General features: G+C 47.8%; 1 protein-coding gene across 1 annotated transcript in view; it reads right to left on the reverse strand.

Annotated features, from left to right (window-relative positions):
* The window catches only part of IQCA1 (IQ motif containing with AAA domain 1), a 164,955-nt gene that overhangs the window by 14,180 nt on the left and 129,198 nt on the right, over positions 1-21,577 (reverse strand). The window contains exons 15-17 of the mRNA XM_053596990.1: positions 19,300-19,407; positions 15,648-15,847; positions 1,072-1,158 (exon numbers count right to left, since the gene is read on the reverse strand). Coding sequence (XP_053452965.1) covers positions 1,072-1,158; positions 15,648-15,847; positions 19,300-19,407 — 395 coding nt within the window. The remainder of the gene's footprint in view (positions 1-1,071; positions 1,159-15,647; positions 15,848-19,299; positions 19,408-21,577) is intronic.

Genomic DNA, 21,577 nt, shown 5'->3' on the forward strand with positions numbered 1-21,577 from the left:
TGAGAGAGGTTGGGTCATTGCTCAGGTGAGTTCCAGGCCAGGGTCTCCCTACAACCCAGGCTGGTGTCCAGTGGGAGAGGGAGTAGCCCCTGCCCACTAAGGAGGCAAACTTTGACGACTTTAGGTATGTGACACCAGGGATTAAACACCACTCTGCTTTTGTCTTTGGGTCCATGCCCCGATTTAAAGTCCTGTACCTCCAGCCACTCATTCTGCACCCAGACACACACACACACACACAAAATCTTAGCTTCTCTGTCAATGAGGCGCTGTGCCAGCAGAGGGAGCTAGCCGCCAGAGCCCAGATTAAATAACAAATGAGTCTTCACGAGTTTCTGAAATGACAGGGCAATCAAGGCTCATTTGGGGAAGAAAAGATTGAGCTTTCATTCTTTATCCAAATCATCTCTACCTGCTAAAAATGATGTATAATACATAAGGATCAAAAGTGATTAAAATCCTTATGAATTTAATCAGAAATTCACAGTTAACCACTATTTGCTTTGGTGCAAATTGATGTGGAATAACAATCATGTGTATCTGCAAATTTTTTTTTTTTAACTTGTGGGAAATTTGCTGGTGATTTGGGGGGGGAAGTGCGGGGAGAGAGGTCCATTGAAAGGAGAGAAAAGAAGGAAGGAAGGAAGCCCTGTGGCGGGAGTCCCCGGAGGCCCCGGCTGCCCCTGCTCAGCCGTTCTGTCCATGATCTTTGTTCATAAATTGCAGGCCTTGGCTATTTATTATTACAAACAATAGGAAGTCCTAATAATAGCTCCTCTGTATGCCGTTTGCTTTACCTGAGCAGAGTTCTCTGACTTGTTTCTCACCCTTGAATCACGTTTGGGTGTAAAATCCCCCTCTCTCCTCCTCCTATACCTTCTGCCATTTTCTTCTAAATTACTCATCATAAAATCAGACCACTGGATCCTTTCAAATACAGACGAAAGTTCGGGGCAGAGAGAGGCTAAGACAGCAGATTTAAAAGCCCCGATGTTTCCTCCCACCCTGGTAAGTTCCTCCCCCTGGAGGGAAAGCAAAGGCCGGAGTAAGGGACGGGGGAGAAGCCCTCACCATCTTTTCTGCATTGGGAACTTTTCTGTAAAAGGTTTTTTCTGTGTCTCCGATCCACACCACGGAGGGCTGGAGCTCTCGAGCCACCTGTAGAGAAAAGGGCATTGGCTGCAAACACAGGTCCCCTCAGGTGTGCACCCATCCCCCAGCCAACAGCAGGACTGAGGCTCCCATGAGGGGTCCCTCGGGTGGCAGTGCCACCACCTGGCCTCTAATGCATGTGGACACAGATGCATCCTGCAGCTCAGAACCTGCCCTGATCCGGTCCCTATAATGCCAAGATGGACCTAACCTTGGTCCCCTGTCTGCTCCAAGGCCTATCCTGATGGGCAGGGCACAGTTCGAGAATAAATAGTTTGCTCTAGGACCCTGAGCTCCATTCGGTCTGGCTTGAAAGAAGCCTGTAGTTGTCTGCTGAAAATGAATGGGGACTTGAGATTTGAGTTTTAATTACCGTGTCCTCACCGCTCCTAGGTTGATTCAAGTTTGCTTACTATGAGAGAAACAGTTTCAGCACAAGGGCCCCACAATGCTGTTTGTTTCTCTCTGTGCCTTTGTGGCTGCAGCTCCCTCTGGAATGTGGCTCTGAGCCCCTCTGGGCGAGCAGGACCTCGCCACAGCGCTGGGATGGGGCTTACCGTGGGGCCCACGAATAATTGCAACACACCTAACAATCTCTTCAAAGCACCTCCATGATAGCAAAGTTCAGGTATTTTTGCAACAATCTGTGCTTTGTGGGAAATTGTGACAGATAAAAGCCACAGCCAATGCAGTGTTATGTACTCCTATTTTTATATTTCTTAAAACATCATTATGGCAGCAGTTATGATTTTGAACCAAGACAGCCATTCAGTGAAGGTGGCCGCACCACCAGGAACACTGTGGCTGCGTCTGTTTCCCCATTGTTATGTGTGAAGTGGCAAGTTGGGGCTATAAAGCAGATGACACACCTTCAAAGACAGAAGTGGACACTGATTGAACTGGATCCTTCTGCTGGACCAACACCTGGGCTGGCTGCACGCACAGTCCCCACACAAGCACGTTCAGAGAGGAAACAGCACCAGCTGAGCATTGTTTGGAAGGTGTTACTTTTTAGACACAGAGCCACAGAGTTTAAGAATCCCAAATCCCAAATTTTAACCCCAGGCACGTGGAGTGACAGTAGCAGTTAGTGGGCGGGCAGACGTGTGCCAAGCAGTGCTGCAGGCGTGGTACCCAGCATCACACGTAGCAAAGCTGGACGCACCCAGCACCACCTCCTCTCCAAAGCCTGAGTGTGATAATGGGGGTACCCTCATCTCAGCCCTATGATGTGGAGACCATTATTATCACCAGTTTACAGATGGGGAAAGTGAGGCTTGAAGGCATTAAGTGATGGCCTGGATCACATAGTTGCAAAGTGGCAGAAGCAGACTCAAGGTCAGGCTGATGCTATGGAGTCTGTGCCACACCCATGGGTTCTGTGTCTGCCTTCCTCACAGCCAGGAGGGTGATTCCTGCGCTTGTGCTCGAGAGGTGAGGTCCCAGGCCCGAGGGTCAAGACCCAGCAGCCATGGCCTCTTCTTGGGGCATCACCTCTCCTACATCAGACTGCGCACCAGACCTTCCGCCGCTGGTCTGCTGAGTTTCTGGGTGGCCTGCATTTGGGGTGCCTTATGTTGGCCTTGTCGTTGGAAGTTTATTTTTTGGCGTCAGAATCAGGATACTGAGTCTCTCCTGGATTTCAATCACTAGAGGCAACAACACAAACTCGATCGGACTGTGTTAGTAACTGATTCAAACAATTGCTGCTGTGCTTGGCCCTGCCCTACACACGGGCATGGAATTTGTACAGCACGAGCCAATTCCATTTGGCCATGGAATTTGTAGAGCATGAGCCTTGGAATTTGTAGAAAAGACACATCCTGGTTCTGCCCCTCTGGTGGGGATGCATTTCCCAGCTGTCCCTGCTCAGGCAGGAGGGCCCTGCCCCTGTCGTGTCCTCACTGGCCTAGCAGAGGGCACGAAATTGCACATCGACACATAGATTATTAATGACAACAGCTGCAGATACCACGAGCTGCCGACAGACGAGCACCCAGCCAGGCCACGGCCCCCGAGCTTCCTCTGAGGAGGCCCCTGAGCTTCTGCAGGGCGGGGGTCTCCCACTCCTTGCCTTCCCTCCTCATCTTTGAGGATTTTATTTGATAACTAAGTGGTTCTCCAGATTCACCTTCTATGATTCTACAAAGCCTGGGTGTAAACCACATGTGGAAGGGTCTCGAGTTCTGTCACTGTTCAGCAGGAAGTCCAGGCACTGGAGAAATTCCAGAGGACACACAGGGCCTGCTCGGGGGCCTTGGGAGATGGAGCTCCGTTTTGTTCATGGAGCTGGTTGTACTGACCAGGCTGGCCCTGAGGCCTCTGCTAGGGTGGCCAGGACAAGAAGAAGGGCGGGCGGGTTTTGCCCCAGCAAGGTCACTGCAACTGCAAAACCATGACAAATTGCAGCCCAGTCAGATGGCAGCAGACCGGGTTGTCCTGGTGCTGACACCTGTCCGGAATTTGGAGACAAGAGATGCCATGTGTGGGACGGCAGTCAGTGAGGGATATGGGGGCGTTGGTCTTCCCAGACAAAGACGGTGCAGTGGTTCTCATTAGGAGCTCTGATAACTACAGTGTCGAGGTCAGGGTCCCAGCTCTGGAGGTTCCATCGAGGGCTGGGATGCAGGCCTGGGGTCCCAAAGACTGCAGTAAGCCGCTGAGGCCTCAGCAGGGTTTGGAGCTCCCAGGTGATGCTGAAGCACAGCCAAGGTTGGAGCTCTGCCTGGAGGCAGAGAATTCTGCTGTGTGCCGGCTTAGATACCCACACCCACATCTTGGCCTGGAGGGGAGTCTCTCAGGATGCTGTCTGGGTTCTCCAGGGCTGATCTTGCCCTCTTTGCTGGTGACGCCCCCATCTGCACATGGCGCTCCAGGCCGCATCTTCTCATTTCCCATTGTTAGGTGGTGCCTGTCCGGAAGCCTCAGAACCCTACGTGGCCAAGGCTAAACTGCCCTTTCTCACCATCCCTCATCCTGCAAGTCTCCCACTTGACCCCCACACAAGCCAGAGATTGGATCCACCCTCATTGCACCCCCACATCCGACCAGCCCAAAGTCTGTTCTCTGTACCACCTAATCCCTTCCGGCCCCGAGTCTTCCACTCTCTCAGCTCCCTTGTGTCAGCCCCGGTGCTGAAGGGAGCTAAGGGAATGAGGGGAACCCCCAGGAATCACCCTGCACTAAAAGTGACTTTGAGTTAAGTCAAAAGTTTCCCTACTTTGGCGGTGCCTGTGGCTCACTGAGTAGGGCGCCGGCCCCATATGCCGAGGGTGGCGGGTTCAAACCCAGCCTGGGCCAAACTGCAACAAAAAAATAGCCGGGTGCTGTGGCGGGCGCCTGTAGTCCCAGCTACTCGGGAGGCTGAGGCAAGAGAATCGCTTAAGCCCAGGAGTTGGAGGTTGCTGTGAGCTGTGTGAGGCCACGGCACTCTACCAAGGGCCATAAAGTGAGACTCTGTCTCTACAAAAAAAAAAAAAAAAGTTTCCCTACTTCCAGCCCCCAACACAAGATGAACACAAGATGCTGTACATAAAATGTTTTCAGCTTAGAAAAAAGATAATTTGTATCTTACCCCTTTCATTGCCTCTGAAACATTAGTTTTAGAACTGAAACTAATGGAAAACCGAAGTTCACATGAACGGTTGTCCCGTCTCAGCCAGACTGTGTTTGCCGCTGTGGTGATCACCCTCTCTGTCCGTTTGGCAGGGGATGGGTTTTCCGTATTTTCCATCGGGCACCTCTATTTTCTCAGTCTGGTGTCTTTGAATGGGTGTAGCAGAAGTGAGTGTCAAGTATTTCAACATTCCTTTGCCCTCTTTGCTTTTAACCGAGAAAGCTACACAGACCGACTCGGCGCGTGCACAGGAGTCTTAACCCGCGATGACTTTGAGGCCGGCAGTCTTGTTTCCAGCCCTGATGCAGAGCTGTCCCGAGAGGCAGCCATCCGGCCCTGGAGAATGTGGAAGTGAGCGCTCAGGGGGGAATTCCACACTTCCCGTGTTTGAACACACGCCTGTGAAGGAATTCCTTTCCCAGGACGTTCACCTGCCTCACGGGGCTGTGTGGAGGACTCTGGGGGCCGTGGCTTGGACGGGCTCAATTGTTACCAAACAAAATAGAAGACATTTTCTCCACATCTGCACCAACATCTCTGGTCTTGGGATTTTGTGATATGGGCTAGTCTCACTGGAGTTAGATGGTGTCTCAAAGTAGTTTTGATTTGCATTTCTCTGATGATTAAAGATGATGAGCATTTTTTCATATGTCTGAAGGCCTTGCGCCTGTCTTCTTCAGAGAAGTTTCTCTTCAAATCCCTTGCCCAGCCTGCGATGGGATCCCTTGTTCTATTCTTGCTAATGCGTTGAATTCTCTGTGGATTCTGGTTATTAAACCTTTGTCGGAGACATAACCTGCAGATATCTTCTCCCATTCTGAGGGCTGTTTGCTTGCTTTACTTACTGTGTTCTTGGCTGTGCAGAAGCTTTTTAGTTTGATCAACTCCCAGTAGTGTATTTTTGAAGCTGCTTCAATTGCCCGGGGGGTCCTCCTCATAAAATACTCACCCATCCAAATCTCTTCAAGGGTTTTCCCTGCACTCTCCTCTAGTATTTTTATAGTTTCATGTCTTAAGGGAACACTTCTACACTGCTGGTGGGAATGCAAATTAATACATTCCTTTTGGAAAGAGATATGGAGAACACTTAGAGATCTAAAAATAGATCTGCCATTCAATCCTGTAATTCCTCTACTGGGCATATACCCAGAAGACCAAAAATCACATCATAACAAAGATATTTGTACCAGAATGTTTATTGCAGCCCAATTCATAATTGCTAAGTCATGGAAGAAGCCCAGGTGCCCATCGATCCACGAATGGATTACTAAATTGTGGTATATGTACACCATGGAATATTATGCAGCCTTAAAGAAAGATGGAGACTTTACCTCTTTCATGTTTACATGGATGGAGCTGGAACATATTCTTCTTAGTAAAGTATCTCAAGAATGGAAGAGAAAGTACCCAATGTACTCAGCCCTACTATGAGACTAATTTAGGGTTTTCACATGAAAGCTATAACCCAGTTACAACCTAAGAATAGGGGGAAGGGGGAAAAGGAGGGGAGGAAGGGGGGAGGTGGGTAGAGGGAAGGGGATTGGTGGGATTACACCAGGGTGCATCTTACAAGGGTATATGTAAAACTTGGTAAACGGTCTGTGAAGCTAGTGAATGATGCCCCATGATCATATCAATGTACACAGCTATGATTTAATAAAACAAACAAACAAACAAAAAAACAAAACAGAAGACATTTCCCAAGAGTGTTCTTTGACAATAACACCACCACCAGTGAAGGTCTGCAAAGTGCTCTGACATCCACAACACCACGTCCACCCTCCCTGGCTGCCAAGTGTGTCCCTCCGTGTCTCCCCTCGTACAGATGAGGTTGCTGCGGCAGGGACTGGGAGGGGTGGGTAACGTGCTCGACAGCGGGGGAGATGTGCTGGAGCCCACAGTGGGACCTGGAGCTGCCTGACACCTCCAGCCTGAGCACCAACGGGGGACAGGCTGCCATGCTGCCATGGGGACAGGATGCCTGTTCCACAGCTTCTCTCTGCCTGGGGCCTGTATCCTCCACTATCACCTTTCACCACAGCATGATGAATGCCGCAGCCATCACTGTCTTGTCCTCCAGGGTGTGACCCTCTGGTTTTCCTGACCTTTCCGGGGAAGCTGAGTGGTGAGCTGGTCTAGGGACCCTTGGTGGCTACACTGAGTTCTGGGCAGAGGAAGAGGGGCCTGGGAACTGGGACAGCCCTGGGTGGGAAATATCTTCCTCCAGGAGAGATGGAAGGGATGGGAGAGGCTAAGTTAGCTGTTTTTAAGCAGCAGGGTGAACTGTCCTGGGGAAAGAGACTGGTTCTACTACTTTTGGCTCACAATGTACAAAAAAGGCTGCTCTGTCGTTTCTTCCTTCATAAAACATTTTTTTTTGGGAGTTTGATGAGCCAGGTACTGTTCTAGGTGCCAGGCCATAAAGACCAACAGTGGGTGGGGGAGGGCCCCTGACCTCAAGGAGCCCACAGGTGGTAGGGGAGGGCAGAGCCTTGGCTGTGAGGGTGGCCCAGGGAAATGGGGTATCTTTAGGGACCACCAATGGCAGAAAGAGGGAGAGTGGGCAGCGGCATCAGCAGGAACGGAACTGCAGACAGAGCTTAAGGCAATACATCTTTCAAGGTCTCCAGAAAGTCACGGCTTGGAGTGGGGAGCACCATGCTGGGCACGGGTGTAAAATGGGGGGCATGGGCTGGAAGGACTATGGCTATGCCACAGAGTTTGCTTTCACCCTAGAAGCTGCAGAGAGCCTGGCAAGGACTCCAATCAAGGATTTCAACCCTCCTGTGTTAAAGGAAAATCCTCTAGTGAGCTGTGGAGCGTGATGTGGTGGCCCCAGGGGACTGGGTGGGGATATGGGGTGAGGGAAGGGGCCTCATGCTGGGTTCCTGGAGGATGGGGAATGGGAAGATGGTAACAGGGAGGACAGTGTCAGCCACTTGAGCCTGGGGACAGTTGGGCAGGCAGAGGGGCTGCCTGCCCGGGGAGGAGAGGCAGGAGGGGCAGGGGCTCCTGGGCCACAACAAACTAACAGCAGTGCACAGGCCGGAAGGAAGGAGTTCTGGAGTACAGGGGTTCTGGGACGCAGCCACAGAGGGCTTCAGAGAGAGCCTGGGGACCACACATGGGAGGGGATGAGGGAGAAAGAGGGTCCTGGCTGCCAAGGAGGAGGAGTGGTGGAGAGAAGAGAGGCATAGAGGAGAGTGCTGTGCTCAAAGCCGGGGGGGATGGAGGGGCAGGAAGGGAGAGGCCAGCAGTGGCCAGTGCTGGCCACACAGGTTGGTAATGCGGAGGTCACTGGTGGCCTTGGCAGGGGTGTAGGGGACAGAACCTGGTGATGGGAAGAGTGCTTCCAGAAAGACGGGCAGCCAGTGAGCCTGGGGGAGGGGTGCCCCTGAGGCCTCTGAGTGGCAGGTGCACTCAAGGCGGGGAGCAGAGGCATCTGCAGGAGGCCTGAGATGGGAGGCGAGGGGGTGGGTGGCTGCAGCGCAGAGTGAGAAAAGATGGGTCTGGGGATGGGTCAGGCAGGACGGCTGCTGGGAATCAGAGCTGGTCTTACATTTATCGGAAAAGCAGCTTTCTTTAGTAAAGATGTCATAATATGCAGATGGCATAAACAGCATTTTTTCTCCCTCCATCTAGACCAGCGGTTCTCAACCTGTGGGTCTTGACCCCTCTGGGGGTGGAACGACTCTTTCACAAGGGTCACCTAAGACCATCCTGCATATCAGATATTTACATTACGATTCATAACAGTAGCAAAATTACAGTTATGAAGTAGCAACGAAAATAATTTTATGGTTGGGGGTCGCCACAACATGAGGAACTGTATTAAAGGGTCGTTGCGGCATTAGGAAGGTTGAGAACCACTGATCTAGACTCAATCATCAAACATTTCCTGTCTTCACAGACCTGCTGGGCAGCCACAGTGACACACCTGGGATTGCCCTGCAATGTCGCCTTACAGCATTAAAGAATTTGTTCACTGTACAAGAAATTAATGTTTTGAACATAATTTTAACATAAAGCACCACAATTCATGGTTCTACTCCCTGCTTGTAAGCATTCAGGCGGTTTCTGTCTTTTTACTATACCAAAGAGTACTTAGATGGACATTTTGGGCTCGTGGCTCACAATTCCCTCGCAGTGGTTCTCAACCTGTGGGTGGCGACCCCTTTGTTCCATTTGTAACAGCGCGACAATTAGGAAGGTTGAGAACCACCGCCTTAGAGGGACCTCCAGAGAGAAGCTTCCAGGTGGAAGGGCCTAGGCTCCCTGTGTTGGCCTCCTGCGGTCGCATCTGGGGCTCCCTCTCACTCTCTCCAGCAAGGTCAGGGCTCTGGTTTCCTACACGCTGCCCTTCCACAATGATTAACGACCAAGAACCCTTTGCTGATTTGCTGATGAAAAATGGTACCCTCTGCTTTTTTAATTTTCATCTAGCTAAGAAGGGGCTTCATTTAAATTACCCACAGATAGTTTGAGGTCATGGGTAATTAAACGTAATTAATTCATAATTGAAGTTTTCGAAAGTTCTACGGATTGTTTGCTTCCGTGGCCAGTAGAGGGCTCTTCAGTCCCATCAAATACCACCACAGGGTTTTAGCTGCTTGTCCACTCTGGAACAAAGAAATTTTCATTCATACGTGCTTTTTAAAATTCCGGGACGTTTTAGCAAACAATTAAAGACTTCTCTATCCACATGCATCTTGTGGATTTGCTGTGTTGTATTCTCTGGAGAAACACGGTCAAACATTCACCAACAGAGTGAGATTCTCAGGATGTAACAGCTCAACAGATAAAACCTGTTCAGTTTTGGCACTTGAGGGACTAATATGACCAAATGACCCCTGGAAGATCTGGAAGTTCTCTCTCAGAGGGCTCTGTTTTCTTGCAGAGAGAACTTTGAGGAACAACCAGCTACTGCTGTGCCTCAGTTTACCAACCTGAAAAGGACCACCTAGCCATTCATTCATTCATACCTGTTTACAGGGAGCCCACCATGCCCTTCGAGCATTTCCAGGTTGGTTAAGAAATTCTTTAATGTTAGTAGCAGTAAAATTGTTTAATGCCAGTGGTCCCAGGCTGTCCCCACCCCATAGCTGCTCTGTGTTTGAGGTGACTGGCAGGAAGCCCAGAAAGTTTTCACTTACCAGATACCTCTTTCACTCCCCGGGGGGCATCCCAGTCTGACAGGTCCCTCTCACCTTCAACAGGCAGATAAACAGAAGCATCTGCCCTGGGTCATAGACCATCCTGGTCCCCTTGTTCCTTTCTCCTGGGAGTCCCCTTCCAACAACAGCCTGGACAGGCTACGTGGTCCCCCTCAGTCAGAGGGCCTTTCCCTACGTGGGTTTGAGAAGATTGTCCCATGCGGCATGGTTGAGGCTCCTGCCCCTCCCAGCTCCTCACAGGAGCTCTCTGCTTAGATGTCATCCTCCCTAATGTTCCAGATGTTCCAGAAGCAGAGGCAGAGGTCTGCACCCCCACCCCCACGCTTTGATGGACTGTGGACTTGGGGGAAAGCGCCGGGTCAGTGTATGTCTTGGTTAATTGTAGCACAGCCTCAGCCCTGCACCCCTGCGCCCTCACCTTGGTCTTGTCCTCCATGGCCAGACCACCACACAGAGGGAAGAGGACAGCTCTGCTGAGACCCAGGGCACAGGTGAAGCACCCCTTCTCTGCTCCAGTTTCCTTTCCTGAGAGCTGCCCCAGCCTCCCCTGCCTTCGTAACCAGGGTTAGGGCCATTCTTCCTGGGAAGAGAGGTGCTCAGAAGGGGGTTCAGGATGCACACCAAGGACTTAGTAGCATCCAGATGCTACACTTGCTCACACTGCAGTGTCCCCAAGTCACTGTGAAGGCACCACTTCCCACAGGGCGGGTGCAAGGAGCCCGCACTCCCCCAGAGGCCAGCTGGAGGGCAGTGTGATGGCTCTGCAGCCAGACCCAGACTTAAACTCAGATTTCAGCCCTCTGGTTCTTTAGTGTTTTTGGTCAGATTCAGCACTCTGAGTCTCAGTTTTCCTATCTGTAAAATGAAAACACAAATTCCTACCTCATCAGCATTTTGGTACAATTAAGAGGAAAAGAACGTGTAACATTTCTTAGCGCGTGCCTCTCTCCCGGTTAGAGGCCCACCAAGCCTTTCCTGCTCCTCTGTCTCCTGATTTGTTATAAAAGCTCAAGGAAGCTGGTCGCTGGAGTGAGGTGTGAGGCAGTGGTCCTAACTTATGACTTCTTTTGCCCGTGGAATGTTTGTTATTAATACATATTTACCATTTGTCCAATATTTCTTACTGGTAGACAAACACATTTCTAACATTGTCAAGAGATGTCTATTCTTTTCTACTTATAGCTTTTGTGGTGCAGAGAATTTGAAGTAACAGTTGTTTACCTGAACAATAAACGTATTTCTTAAAGGAAACACTTCCCTTCCCCCTCACTTGTTACTCCATTACTGTTACTGTGAGTAAAAATTCAGGAATCCTCCAAAATTAGTGTTCACAAAGTGGATTTGACTTTATGGTTGTGAAGCAAATCAGAGACTCATTTTCCTGCTGTGTTTTTAAGGTGCCGTGGGAGAAGCAAATGCCACCAGCCAGACGTGAAATTGCGAGCATTTTCTCAACAACTGCACTATTTCCTTGCTAGAGATTAATTCAGAAATAGGAATTCTTTAAAGGAAACTTGATGAGCAATCAGGACCTTCTGTTATTTCATCTTCTCCAGCAAATGCCATGACCCGGATCACATTTTGCTGCACTGGCTGGCATCCTACATCTCACTTAACCTGGCAACACAGTCCGGCTTCCTGCTCTTGACTTACCAGCACCAGCATAAGATCCTACTTGCCTTTGGTTAATTAAAAGCAAATACCTCTTCGCAATGCAGATGGCTGCTCTGTCAGTCATACCAGGACACAGTGGCCTCGGTGCACACGAGTTTTTAATTGAATGACTCCCACTGCCGAGACCTCTGGGTCTTTCATTAATCAGTTATATATAAGATAAAGGTGAAGCTTAATGAGGTGTGTGTCAGGCACTCTGCCACCGAGCGGCTGAAGGGGATAAATGTGCTGCTCCACGTTTGAATAATTTGACACCCAGCATTTTGTGGTCCAGGTAATGTCAGTCTGTGATAATTCTAATAAATGCAAAGATTGTTTATCTGATCTCAAGACAAAACCTATCAGCAGCAGGAACAAATAAATTCCTAGAGCGAGAACCTAAGGATCATCTCATTGTCTCTGCCCTAGATTCAAACTGGGAGCTGCTAACCCGTTTGGTGAGTAGGAAGCGAGGTACTTAACTCAGCCCTGCTTCAGCCAGAAGCTGTATGATGCAGTTATCAAAGTTGGGGGGGGGGGTTTGAAGCTAGCCCATATTATAACAAAGGAAAATTACTGACATGCTTTGTGCCTCAGTGTTTTAATCAGTAAAGTGGATATAATGAGAGTTCCTACCATATGGGGTTGTTGTGAGGATTGAGTGAGTTTATAATACATAGTGATGTACAGAAAGTCTGGGACAAAATGCTTATAAAATACTAATATTTTTATATTTATGAACTTCTGTTATTTGAAGATGCCAAGTGTCCACAAAACTTAATGCTTACAATGAAAAAATGCAGGTGTTCTTTGGGGTAAGAAGACTGGTATATTTCACTTTGCAGCTAAAGAACTTAGTGCTCAGAGCTTGGGGAATAATGTCTTTAAAGAGTTGAAAAAAGGCCAATTCATAATTCTCTATCCAGCAAAAATATCCTTCAAAAGTGGAGATAATGTAAAGATACTTTGAAATCAATGAAATGAAGGCTAAGAAAATACATGTATGTTGCCAGCAGCCCTGCACTAAAAGAAATGCTGAAGGAAGTTCTGGACTGAAAGAGAAGTGACGGCGGGTGGAATCTTGAGTTAACAGAAACACAAGTACTGAAAATGGTAAATACATGGATGTGTCTAGAAGACTACATTTCTTTCTCTTTTATTATTTTAAAAGACAAATGACCATTAAGTGCAAAAATAACATTGTATTGTAGTGTTTATAATATTTCTAGATGTAAAATATATGATAATAAAAACATGAAGGACAGAGGCTAATAAACGGATTGCATTATTGCAAGGTTCTCTTATGCTCAATGGTATATTAACTTTACCCAGGCTGTGATAAATTAAGAATGACTATTGTAATACGTAGGATGACAGCTAAACATTTTTTAAAAAGAGGCATTTCTAAAACCAAAAGAAGGCAGGAGAAAGGAAATAGAATAAAAAAAGAGAAGAAATGGGAAACATGGAGAACAAAGAGTAAAATCGCTGGGTAGTCCTAACTCAATCACGTAAATGACTGAATTTCATATAAACGGAGCACAAAAGTTCCAATTAAACACCATTCATTGTCAGATTGATTGAGAAAGCAAAACCCAACGATTCACTATCCACAAGAAATGCATTCTAACTATAAAGACGTGGATATGTTAAAAATAAAGGATATCTCATAATGATGAAATAATCAATCTGGAAGAAAGATGTAATGATCCCAAATGTGTATGCATCTCCAAACAGCATTCAACATACACGGGACAACGCTGGACAGCAGGAAAGGACGAGATACAGAAATCCACATAGTTGGAGGTTTCAACACCACCTTTCGGTAATTGATAGTGCAATTAAAAAAGAAAAAATCAGTAAGAAAATGAAAAGCCAAGTTATAGAATGAGAGAAACATTTGCTCTGCATGTCTAGAATAGATGAAGAACTCTCACGAGCACAAGACTCATCACCCAGTGACAAGTAGGCAAACCGCTTGAACAGACATTTCAGAAAAGAAGTTATCCGAGGACCAAAAAAGCACACGAAAATGGCGGTTACATAGTTGTATGCATTTTTCAAAGCTCAGGAAAATGTACACTTTACAATACATGCATCTCACTGTATGTAAGTTTTACCTTAATAAAAATATTATAGGAGAAATAAAGTGAGACAGGCTTAGATTAGAATCCCAGTTCAGCCACCTGATCTCCACGGCCCTGGGCAAGTTACTAAACCTCTTGGAGCCCCAGTGTCCTTATCTGTAAGATGGGGACGAGGAGGAATTCTTCACTGGGTTGTTGTGAGGATTAAACGCGCAGCACAACAACAGAACAACACGCCTAGTCCACGCGAGGTGCTCTGCAAAGCGTGACGGCCTCTCTGGTTCTCTGCCTGCCTCTCTCATCTCCCTCCCAGCTCTTCAAAATTCTAGACATTTTAAAATACTGAAAGATACTGATTAACCTAAACAGTGAAATGAACCAACAAGACCAGATAATCCAATAAAAAGTACAGGTGAGCTCTGAACAATAAGGCTGGAGTGGCCCACCCCCGGGCTGGCAAGGCCAACCCTCACCGTGGAGAGGGGGGTGAAGGCCTCTGTGCTGATCCACTTCCACTTAATGAATACGTGCAGTAAATATATTTTTCTTCCTTATGATTTTCATAACATTTTCTTTTCTCTAGTTTACTTTATTATAAGAATATGGTATGTAATACATATGGCATACAGAATGCGTTAATTGACTTATGTGATTGGTAAGACTTCTGCCAATAGTAGGCTAGTAGTAGTTAAGTTTGGTGGGGAGTTGAAAATTATACTCAAATTTTGACTGCTTGGTGGGGGGCATTAGTGCTCTAACCCCTACATTGTTCAAGGACCAAGTGTAGGTAAATGACTTGAACAGACATCTCCAAAAAGTGAAACAATGATGAAAATGCATGAAACCATGGTCTCACATTTGTGTACGCCATGGGCCCCTCTGCATATCCTTTCATTACAAGCAAGGGAGAAACTCAGTGTCCTGAGTTGCTGCAGAGGGAGGGACCACGGGGCTAAGGAGAGAAATACCCTTGCTGTCACCTCCTCATTTTCGGTATAACTGCATAATACTGAAAAGGAACCGTCCTTCTCAGTGGCTCATTCTTATAAACCATTTCATTTATAACCACCTCCCATGCTTTAGAGCCCCTTAGAGCCAACGTGTAGCTTCAAGTATTAGGACAGGGTTTGCAACCATGCAGGTTTTGATAGAGCAAAGGCTGGCATCTAGCAAGCAAAGTGAATTAACTATCATAAGCATAACCTTAAGGTCTTCAACCAAAGAAAAGTTAAAGTCTTAAATACAAAATATTCTGAATCAAAATTCTTTAAAACTCATTCATCTTGGTGCTGGTAAAATGGAGACCCAGGGAAGTTAAGAGCTTGGCTAAAGGGCGGCACCTGTGGCTCAGTGAGTAGGGTGCCAGTCCCATATGCCGGAGGTGGCAGGTTCAAACCCAGACCCGGCCAAAAAAGAAAAAAAAAAAGAGCTTGGCTAAGATCACAGTGCTGGGAGTGGGTTTGATCTTTGAGGACGTCCTGTCTCTGACCCTCTGATCTCTGGGTATTTACCTTACTATGGCTGGCATGGCTTCCTGTGGGCTCCTCCATCACACCTGTGTGGGAAGGAGACAAGAGCCCAGAGGGGCCACAGCTTGGCCATGCACGCTGTGCAAGAAAGAATACCCCAAATTCAAATAACTGTACCTGAGGCCAATTACTAAAGTGGGAGGGGGGACTGAAAGCAGAAATTGTGGATTTAATTTTCAATAAGATGTGCAAGCATTTCAGGGAGGATTCTTGTGGCAGAAGGGTGACCTGGATAGGACAGTGGGGTGTCCATGCAAAGAAAGAAGCTGTTTCTAGCTGCTGTGCGTTCAGCCTGAGGCAGAAATGAAGTGATTCACAGGAAGACACAATGGGAGCTTCAGAGAGATGCACTCATTGGCCTACGAAAATTATCTGCAGGAGTTGAAAATGTAATTTGCAAGAAGGAGAACTGGAAACCAAGAAGTGTAACAAATACCTTGAAGACCACGTGCACCATCATTTGGAGGCCACTTTTGCCAGGGTATTTCCCCGCGATGTTATGTGAGGACAAGTCGAAGAGGTTGGCCCCTGTCTCGGTACAGATGGCGTGGACCAGCATTTTCTTCCCTACCCCAGACGGCCCAACCAACAGCAGCGATTTCACCAAAGGGGCCTTTTCATGCACCGCTGCGGATCCTGCAAAAGGGAGAGAGAGGGAAAGGCTCGGATATCCTGCCAAGAAAACCAATGGTTCTTAGACGAGGAGACCTCGAGGCCATTCTGCATCTTGTGACCCCGGTTTCTGCAACTGTGATGAGTTGAAAGCATTTTAAAACAGAGGCAAGCCTCCATGGCAGCTGGCGCTGACACCTTTAATTTGTTGTCAGGGCTTTCATGGAGCTGTAGGGTCCAATACTCCCCTTCTCCACCCCACACCAATATTTCCCCTAACTTCATAATTTTAAAGAGTGTTCCTGCCACGGCTTGTTTGTTCATTTCCTTCTGTCTTTTTTTGGAGGGATTGTCTCTGCCTGTCAGCAGCAGCGTTACAGTCTTTGTAAGCTGGGGAGGTCTCGTTGCCTGCGAAGTGTTGATTTCCCGGAAGCCATCGTTTTAGCATTTAGCGTCCTCTGAGATAAAGGGAAGAGCAGGATCCAGGTGGCAGAGCCTGGGCCTTCTCCTCTCCTGCTTTCTAGCCTGCCAGGGGCAGCAGAGTTAATCTGACACTTGATAATAAAGTGACTTGAATTATTACAGTCATTCCGAGGTTCACGCCTGTGTTCCCAACCACACTGTCAATTTCCTGGGCGCCCAGGTGGGCCTCTGGCGTGGGCATTCTCCACGGCAGGAACACAGCAGAGCACGGTTCAGGCACTGATTATAAAGCCAGAGGAATTAAACCCTGGAAAGGGTTGTGACAGAAACAGCTACTGTCCTCTTAGTCTGCTACCGATCACCTACTGGGCTGGTTTAGATCAGCTGTAAGAAGGCCAATATAATTACTATTATGCTTTGCTTTTGTAACTGAAAATATTTTGGAAACTTAAGTGGTTGTTAGAAACAGAAATTTTACAGTTTTCTACCATTCTTCACATAAACGTGGACAGCAGTTTGAGCAAGTTCTCTTTACCATGTAATTAAATGAATGTGTGTTTTGTGGACAGTGAGGGATACGGCCACTTAGGGTGACAAAGGAGACAGTGTTCTCTATCACAGGCACCAGGTGAGGGGCACAGTGGTGCAGGCCTGTGACCGGAGACCAGGCTGCTGGGGGTGGTGAGGTGGTAGGAGACAGCCGGGGTGGGGAGGAAGGTCACAGCAGTCGGTGGGGTCCCTGCAAGGTGGCTGGGGGTGGCAGGGCTGAGCCTGGGGGCTGGGAGAAGTTCCCTGGGTTGGGGGGGGACATGCTGAGGACAGGACCCCAGGGAGAGGCAGCGGAGGGAAGAGGAGCAAGACAGGTGAGCAGGAGACCAGGAGGAAGTGAGGCGGGCATACAGGGTGTGGGCTCCCGCAGGACGGGAGTGGTCACCAAGCTGGCTCACAGGTGCGGGGCTCTGGGTGGGGGTAAGCAGTGTGCGTGACACTCCGGGGGCGTAGTGTCCACTCAGTAAGCGTCCCCTCCCTTCCTTTTCCCCCTGGTCTTCCAGGAGGTGGGCGAGCACTGACAAGACCCTTCCTTGGTTTAATCCGTCTGCCAAGGGAGCCGGGGTGTCTCCACCCAGTCCTGGGAGGCATGATGCACTGGTGTCCCCTGACCAAGTGTGGAGAATGACCCCGAGGAGGTGTACTCAAGGTCCTCTGCTGAGTGACTGGGCTTGCTGGTCTGGACAGTGGCCACCACGTTGGTGACCTGAACAATCTGGGCCAAAGACATTCCTCTAGGTAACAGGATGCTATTTTAATGCATGAAATGTAAACTGAGAGCCCGCAAGCTTATCTGTGCATCTGATTCTTCTGCACAATTTGCTTATCATGCGACTCAAAATCTCTGTCACTCCAGGGGACTCCTCAGTGACAAAGGGGATGTCCAGGTGGCATAATGCTTCTGGGGCTGTCCTGTGATGTTTTCAAAGCCAGCTCGAGCAGTTCATACACCATCTTATACCCACAAGTCCAGGTAACCTCACGCCTTCATTTGTTGGGAAGTCCCAAAACCTTGTTGATTTCTGATGCATTCTGCTGCTCTGCCTTCATGGCACTGTGATGAGGTTTGAGGCTGACGGTGTTTATTTCATTCACATTGACTTTACAGATATTACATATTTTGTTGACCTCACATTATTTGCCTCCAAAATTCATGTATTTATTTGTACTATAGAATATAAATTAAATATTATATATTACATATTATATAAAACACACACATTATTATACGTATAATTCATATAAAATCTATGTTGACCTCAAATTCCATTTGCCTTCTGATACTAAGTTGAAGTACTATTTCTTGCCAATAGGCTTAAGTTTTTAAGTAAAAGTAAAACCATGTTGTAAGTGCTCAAAATGCTCTTATTTTATTTATTTATTTATTTTGAGGCAGGGTCTCACTCTGTCGCCCAGGCTGAAGTGCTGTGGCACTATCCTAGCAACCTTGAACTTCCAGGCTCAAGCCATCCTCCTAGCTCAGCCTCTTGAGTAGCCAGGACTACAGGTACGCACCACCAGCTAGTTAAAAAAAAGTCATTGATAGAGGCAAGATGGTCTCAAACTCCTGGCCTCATGCAATCCTCCCATCTAGCCCTCCCAAAGTGCAAATTAAACAAACACAATATGATTTCTACTTTAGAATTGAGAGAGCACAGGCCAGCTGTAGTGGTAGTCCTTGGTCCGGGAGTCAGGCTAATTCACAGATAAATCCATAAAAAAAAGCCAGAGTGGAGGTAAGCAGTCCACCTTTCCTGCGTCACTCAGCACTCCGCAGAGCTTGGTGAGTCTGCCTGCAAAATCACAGTGGAACCCTATTTAGCCCTGAGAGTGGACTTCAGTGAAAACTGGCAGTCTCAGAGGTGACCCTTTAGGTCCTGGAAGTGTACTTTCACTGACTTCTGAAAGGTCACCTCTGTTCAGGACCGAGTGACAGATGCCTGTGTGTAAAAGGCAGGTGGCATCTTAGCCCTCCCTCTAATCGAGAGGTTTTGACCTGGTGTGCCTTGAGAGGATCTTAGGTGTGCGGTGAAAATTTTTAAAGATCATTAGTTAAATAATTCTCGAAAGAAGTTCAAATCACAGTAAGTATATTCCCCTTTACTCTCTCTCTCTTTTTTCTTTTTGGTCAACATAATTTAAGCATGTCACTAAAGTTTAACTACAGGTTCAAGTGTGCTGTGCAATAAAAAAGGTTGAAGACCACTGCTGTAATCTGATGAATTTTAATTGCAGGCACCTGGTGCCCCTAGTGCGTCACCTATCAGTCCCTCAGCTTAGAGCTGTTAAACAGGCACCCAGGGAGGGCACAGAAGGGCTCGCCTTGGTGGTGCCTCTGTGTGCTGGGGGACGACCATTGAAGTGACACTGGTCACTCGGAATTCTTGATAGGACAAGTGAAGCGGTCGTGCACCTTGGGCGACAAACAAGAACGCATCACCCAGGCCAGCAAGTGGAGCGAGCCCGCCCGCACAAAGGGCTCTTGGTGCGCGTGGCGTCCTCACCTAACGGCAAGATCCCGTAGAGCGTGATGAGCTGCCTGACATCCAGCAGGGAGGGCATGGGCTCTGTGGACACCTGGCGGAGAGTCGTGCCCAGGTAGCAGTACTCACCTGTGGGGAAGAGCAACAGAGGACGCTGGCCTGAGCTGCGGAACTCAGGCACTTGCAAAATCACCACAGAAGACAAATGAGACAGTGCAGAGTAAATCTAACCACATTAGGGAGAGTCATTAAATACATGTCTTTTCTCAGAAGAAAACCCATCCAGGAAAGAAAGCTTTGCTGTTCCAGCTGCAGTAAACTGAGAATTACGTTGATTACTACATTAACCTCCTAAGATTAAAAAAAAAAATTTTTTTTTGAATATTGAGGTATGTGAAATGGGACAAAGTTCTAAAACGAGGAACATGCAAAGAACACTGACATCGTGCGGGCTGTGCTTTCTTTATATGCCAAGAGATTATATAGAACATTTGCCCAAACTTTAAATTACTTAAGATCGACGCAGAATTTGTAATGGAACAGTGTAAATCTGAATCTAAAACACAGTCATTTGAAAGGAAGGGTATGAGTCTAATTTAGGATAAATAGAAACATCTCCTTGTGAGGGTAATATTCATTTACATTTTTATCATTTTTAAAGGATTACCAAAGGAATAATACAGAAATAAATCTTTACAGGTTTAATTAGAAGATATCAAAGGGCTTAATTGTAACTAGTCATAAATCTGAAGTGTTATTTTCTAACTAATTTAGATAAGGTCACCAGGAAAATTAGTCTGGCTGTCTCCATTTGTCATGAGGATGGACCTTTATATGCTCCTATGATTCTCTCTTGATTTGTATCTGAATCTGGAGGGAAAGTATTCGATGAAAGAATCACAGTGTCTTGATTTTTTCCCCCTTTCTTTCCATAGCAAGTCCTGATCTTGAGTTGCTGTGTTAGACACACGTGACCAGATGGCATGGACGTGTGTGTGTGTGTGTGCGTACACTACAGAAAGGACGGATGGCTTGTGAACACTTTTGAGTGCTGAGGAAACGAGAGTGGAAGAAGGGGCAGGGACCACTGTTCTGGTGTGTTGGAGGGGAGCAGCCTTCCAGAGCCTCCATGTGAAGGAAAAAAACGTCCTTGGCAAGGACGGAGGACACTGCTTGGGAGAGAGAGTGGTAATGAAGCTTTCCTTATGGCTTCAGATACCACACTTTTTAATGAGCAGGTAATAAATAGAAGAGTGGTTAATTTAGCCTCCCCTAGATAGGAAGGGGCCCTGTAGCAGCCATTAAACTCCGCGTTCGCTGCCAGTAAACACGCCAGCAGAGGTGACAGAAAAGTGACCCTGACTTTCCTGCTTATGTGAACCCCTATTAGTATCCAGATGTATCATATTTTCTAGAACCTAACAGATTTTATCGAAACAAATCATGTTCAGCTGAATCGGTGGGTGTTGTTTCCAATAGAGTGAAGGACAGGACTGGCCGGGCCACCTGCCAAGTTATGAAACTGGGTCTGACAGTGGAGAGCTGTCCCACCGGGAACACACACCCCTTCCCATCCAGTGGTTCCCTGCTCAGACACCAGACCTTCCACAAGGAAGGGAAGGAGAGAACGGCATTTGAGAAAAAGCTCTTTGAGGTCGAGGGTCAGGAAGCCTAGAACAATGGGAAGAAAGCTGAACGGGGAATGTGCCCGGGGTTAAACCGTGTCCCTTCCAGTTCCCACGCAAGTGCGCCGGTACCTCAGAATGAGACCTCACTCAGCAATGGGTCACTGCAGATGCACTCAGGTAAGAGAAGAGCACGAGGGTGGGCCCAGCAGCAGGGCTGGTGTCCTCATACACAGGGGAATTTGGGCACAGAGCAAGAGCAGAATGGGAGGACAAAGGCGGCCGCGGAGCCTTCTGGACATCATGGCACACAGGTGCCAGCAGACCTCCAGGAGGCTGGGGACAGCCCTGGGAAGGAACGGTTCTGCCCGGAACTGTGTAGCCACCCATTTCCGTTGTTTAAGCTACTCAGCAGGTGGCACTTGCCATGCTGGTCCTGGAACTAATCCAGAATGAGTAAGATAATTACAGAAAGAACTCATGAGCACCACCGACAAGTAACGAGGAATCAAAATACGTGAGAAATGAGGATGAAATCGGCCTTTTATCTTATTTCCATTCTACCCTCACACGGCCTTAAAAAGAGAATGAAGAATGGAGCAATCCAGAAAAAATATGAGCCTCGTAAATGAGCTACTCAAAGAGCAGGGGTGAGGGGACGTGGGCCGGTCCTG

Source organism: Nycticebus coucang, chromosome 7 (assembly GCF_027406575.1).
Source record: "Nycticebus coucang isolate mNycCou1 chromosome 7, mNycCou1.pri, whole genome shotgun sequence".
Taxonomy (NCBI): Eukaryota; Metazoa; Chordata; class Mammalia; order Primates; family Lorisidae; genus Nycticebus; species Nycticebus coucang.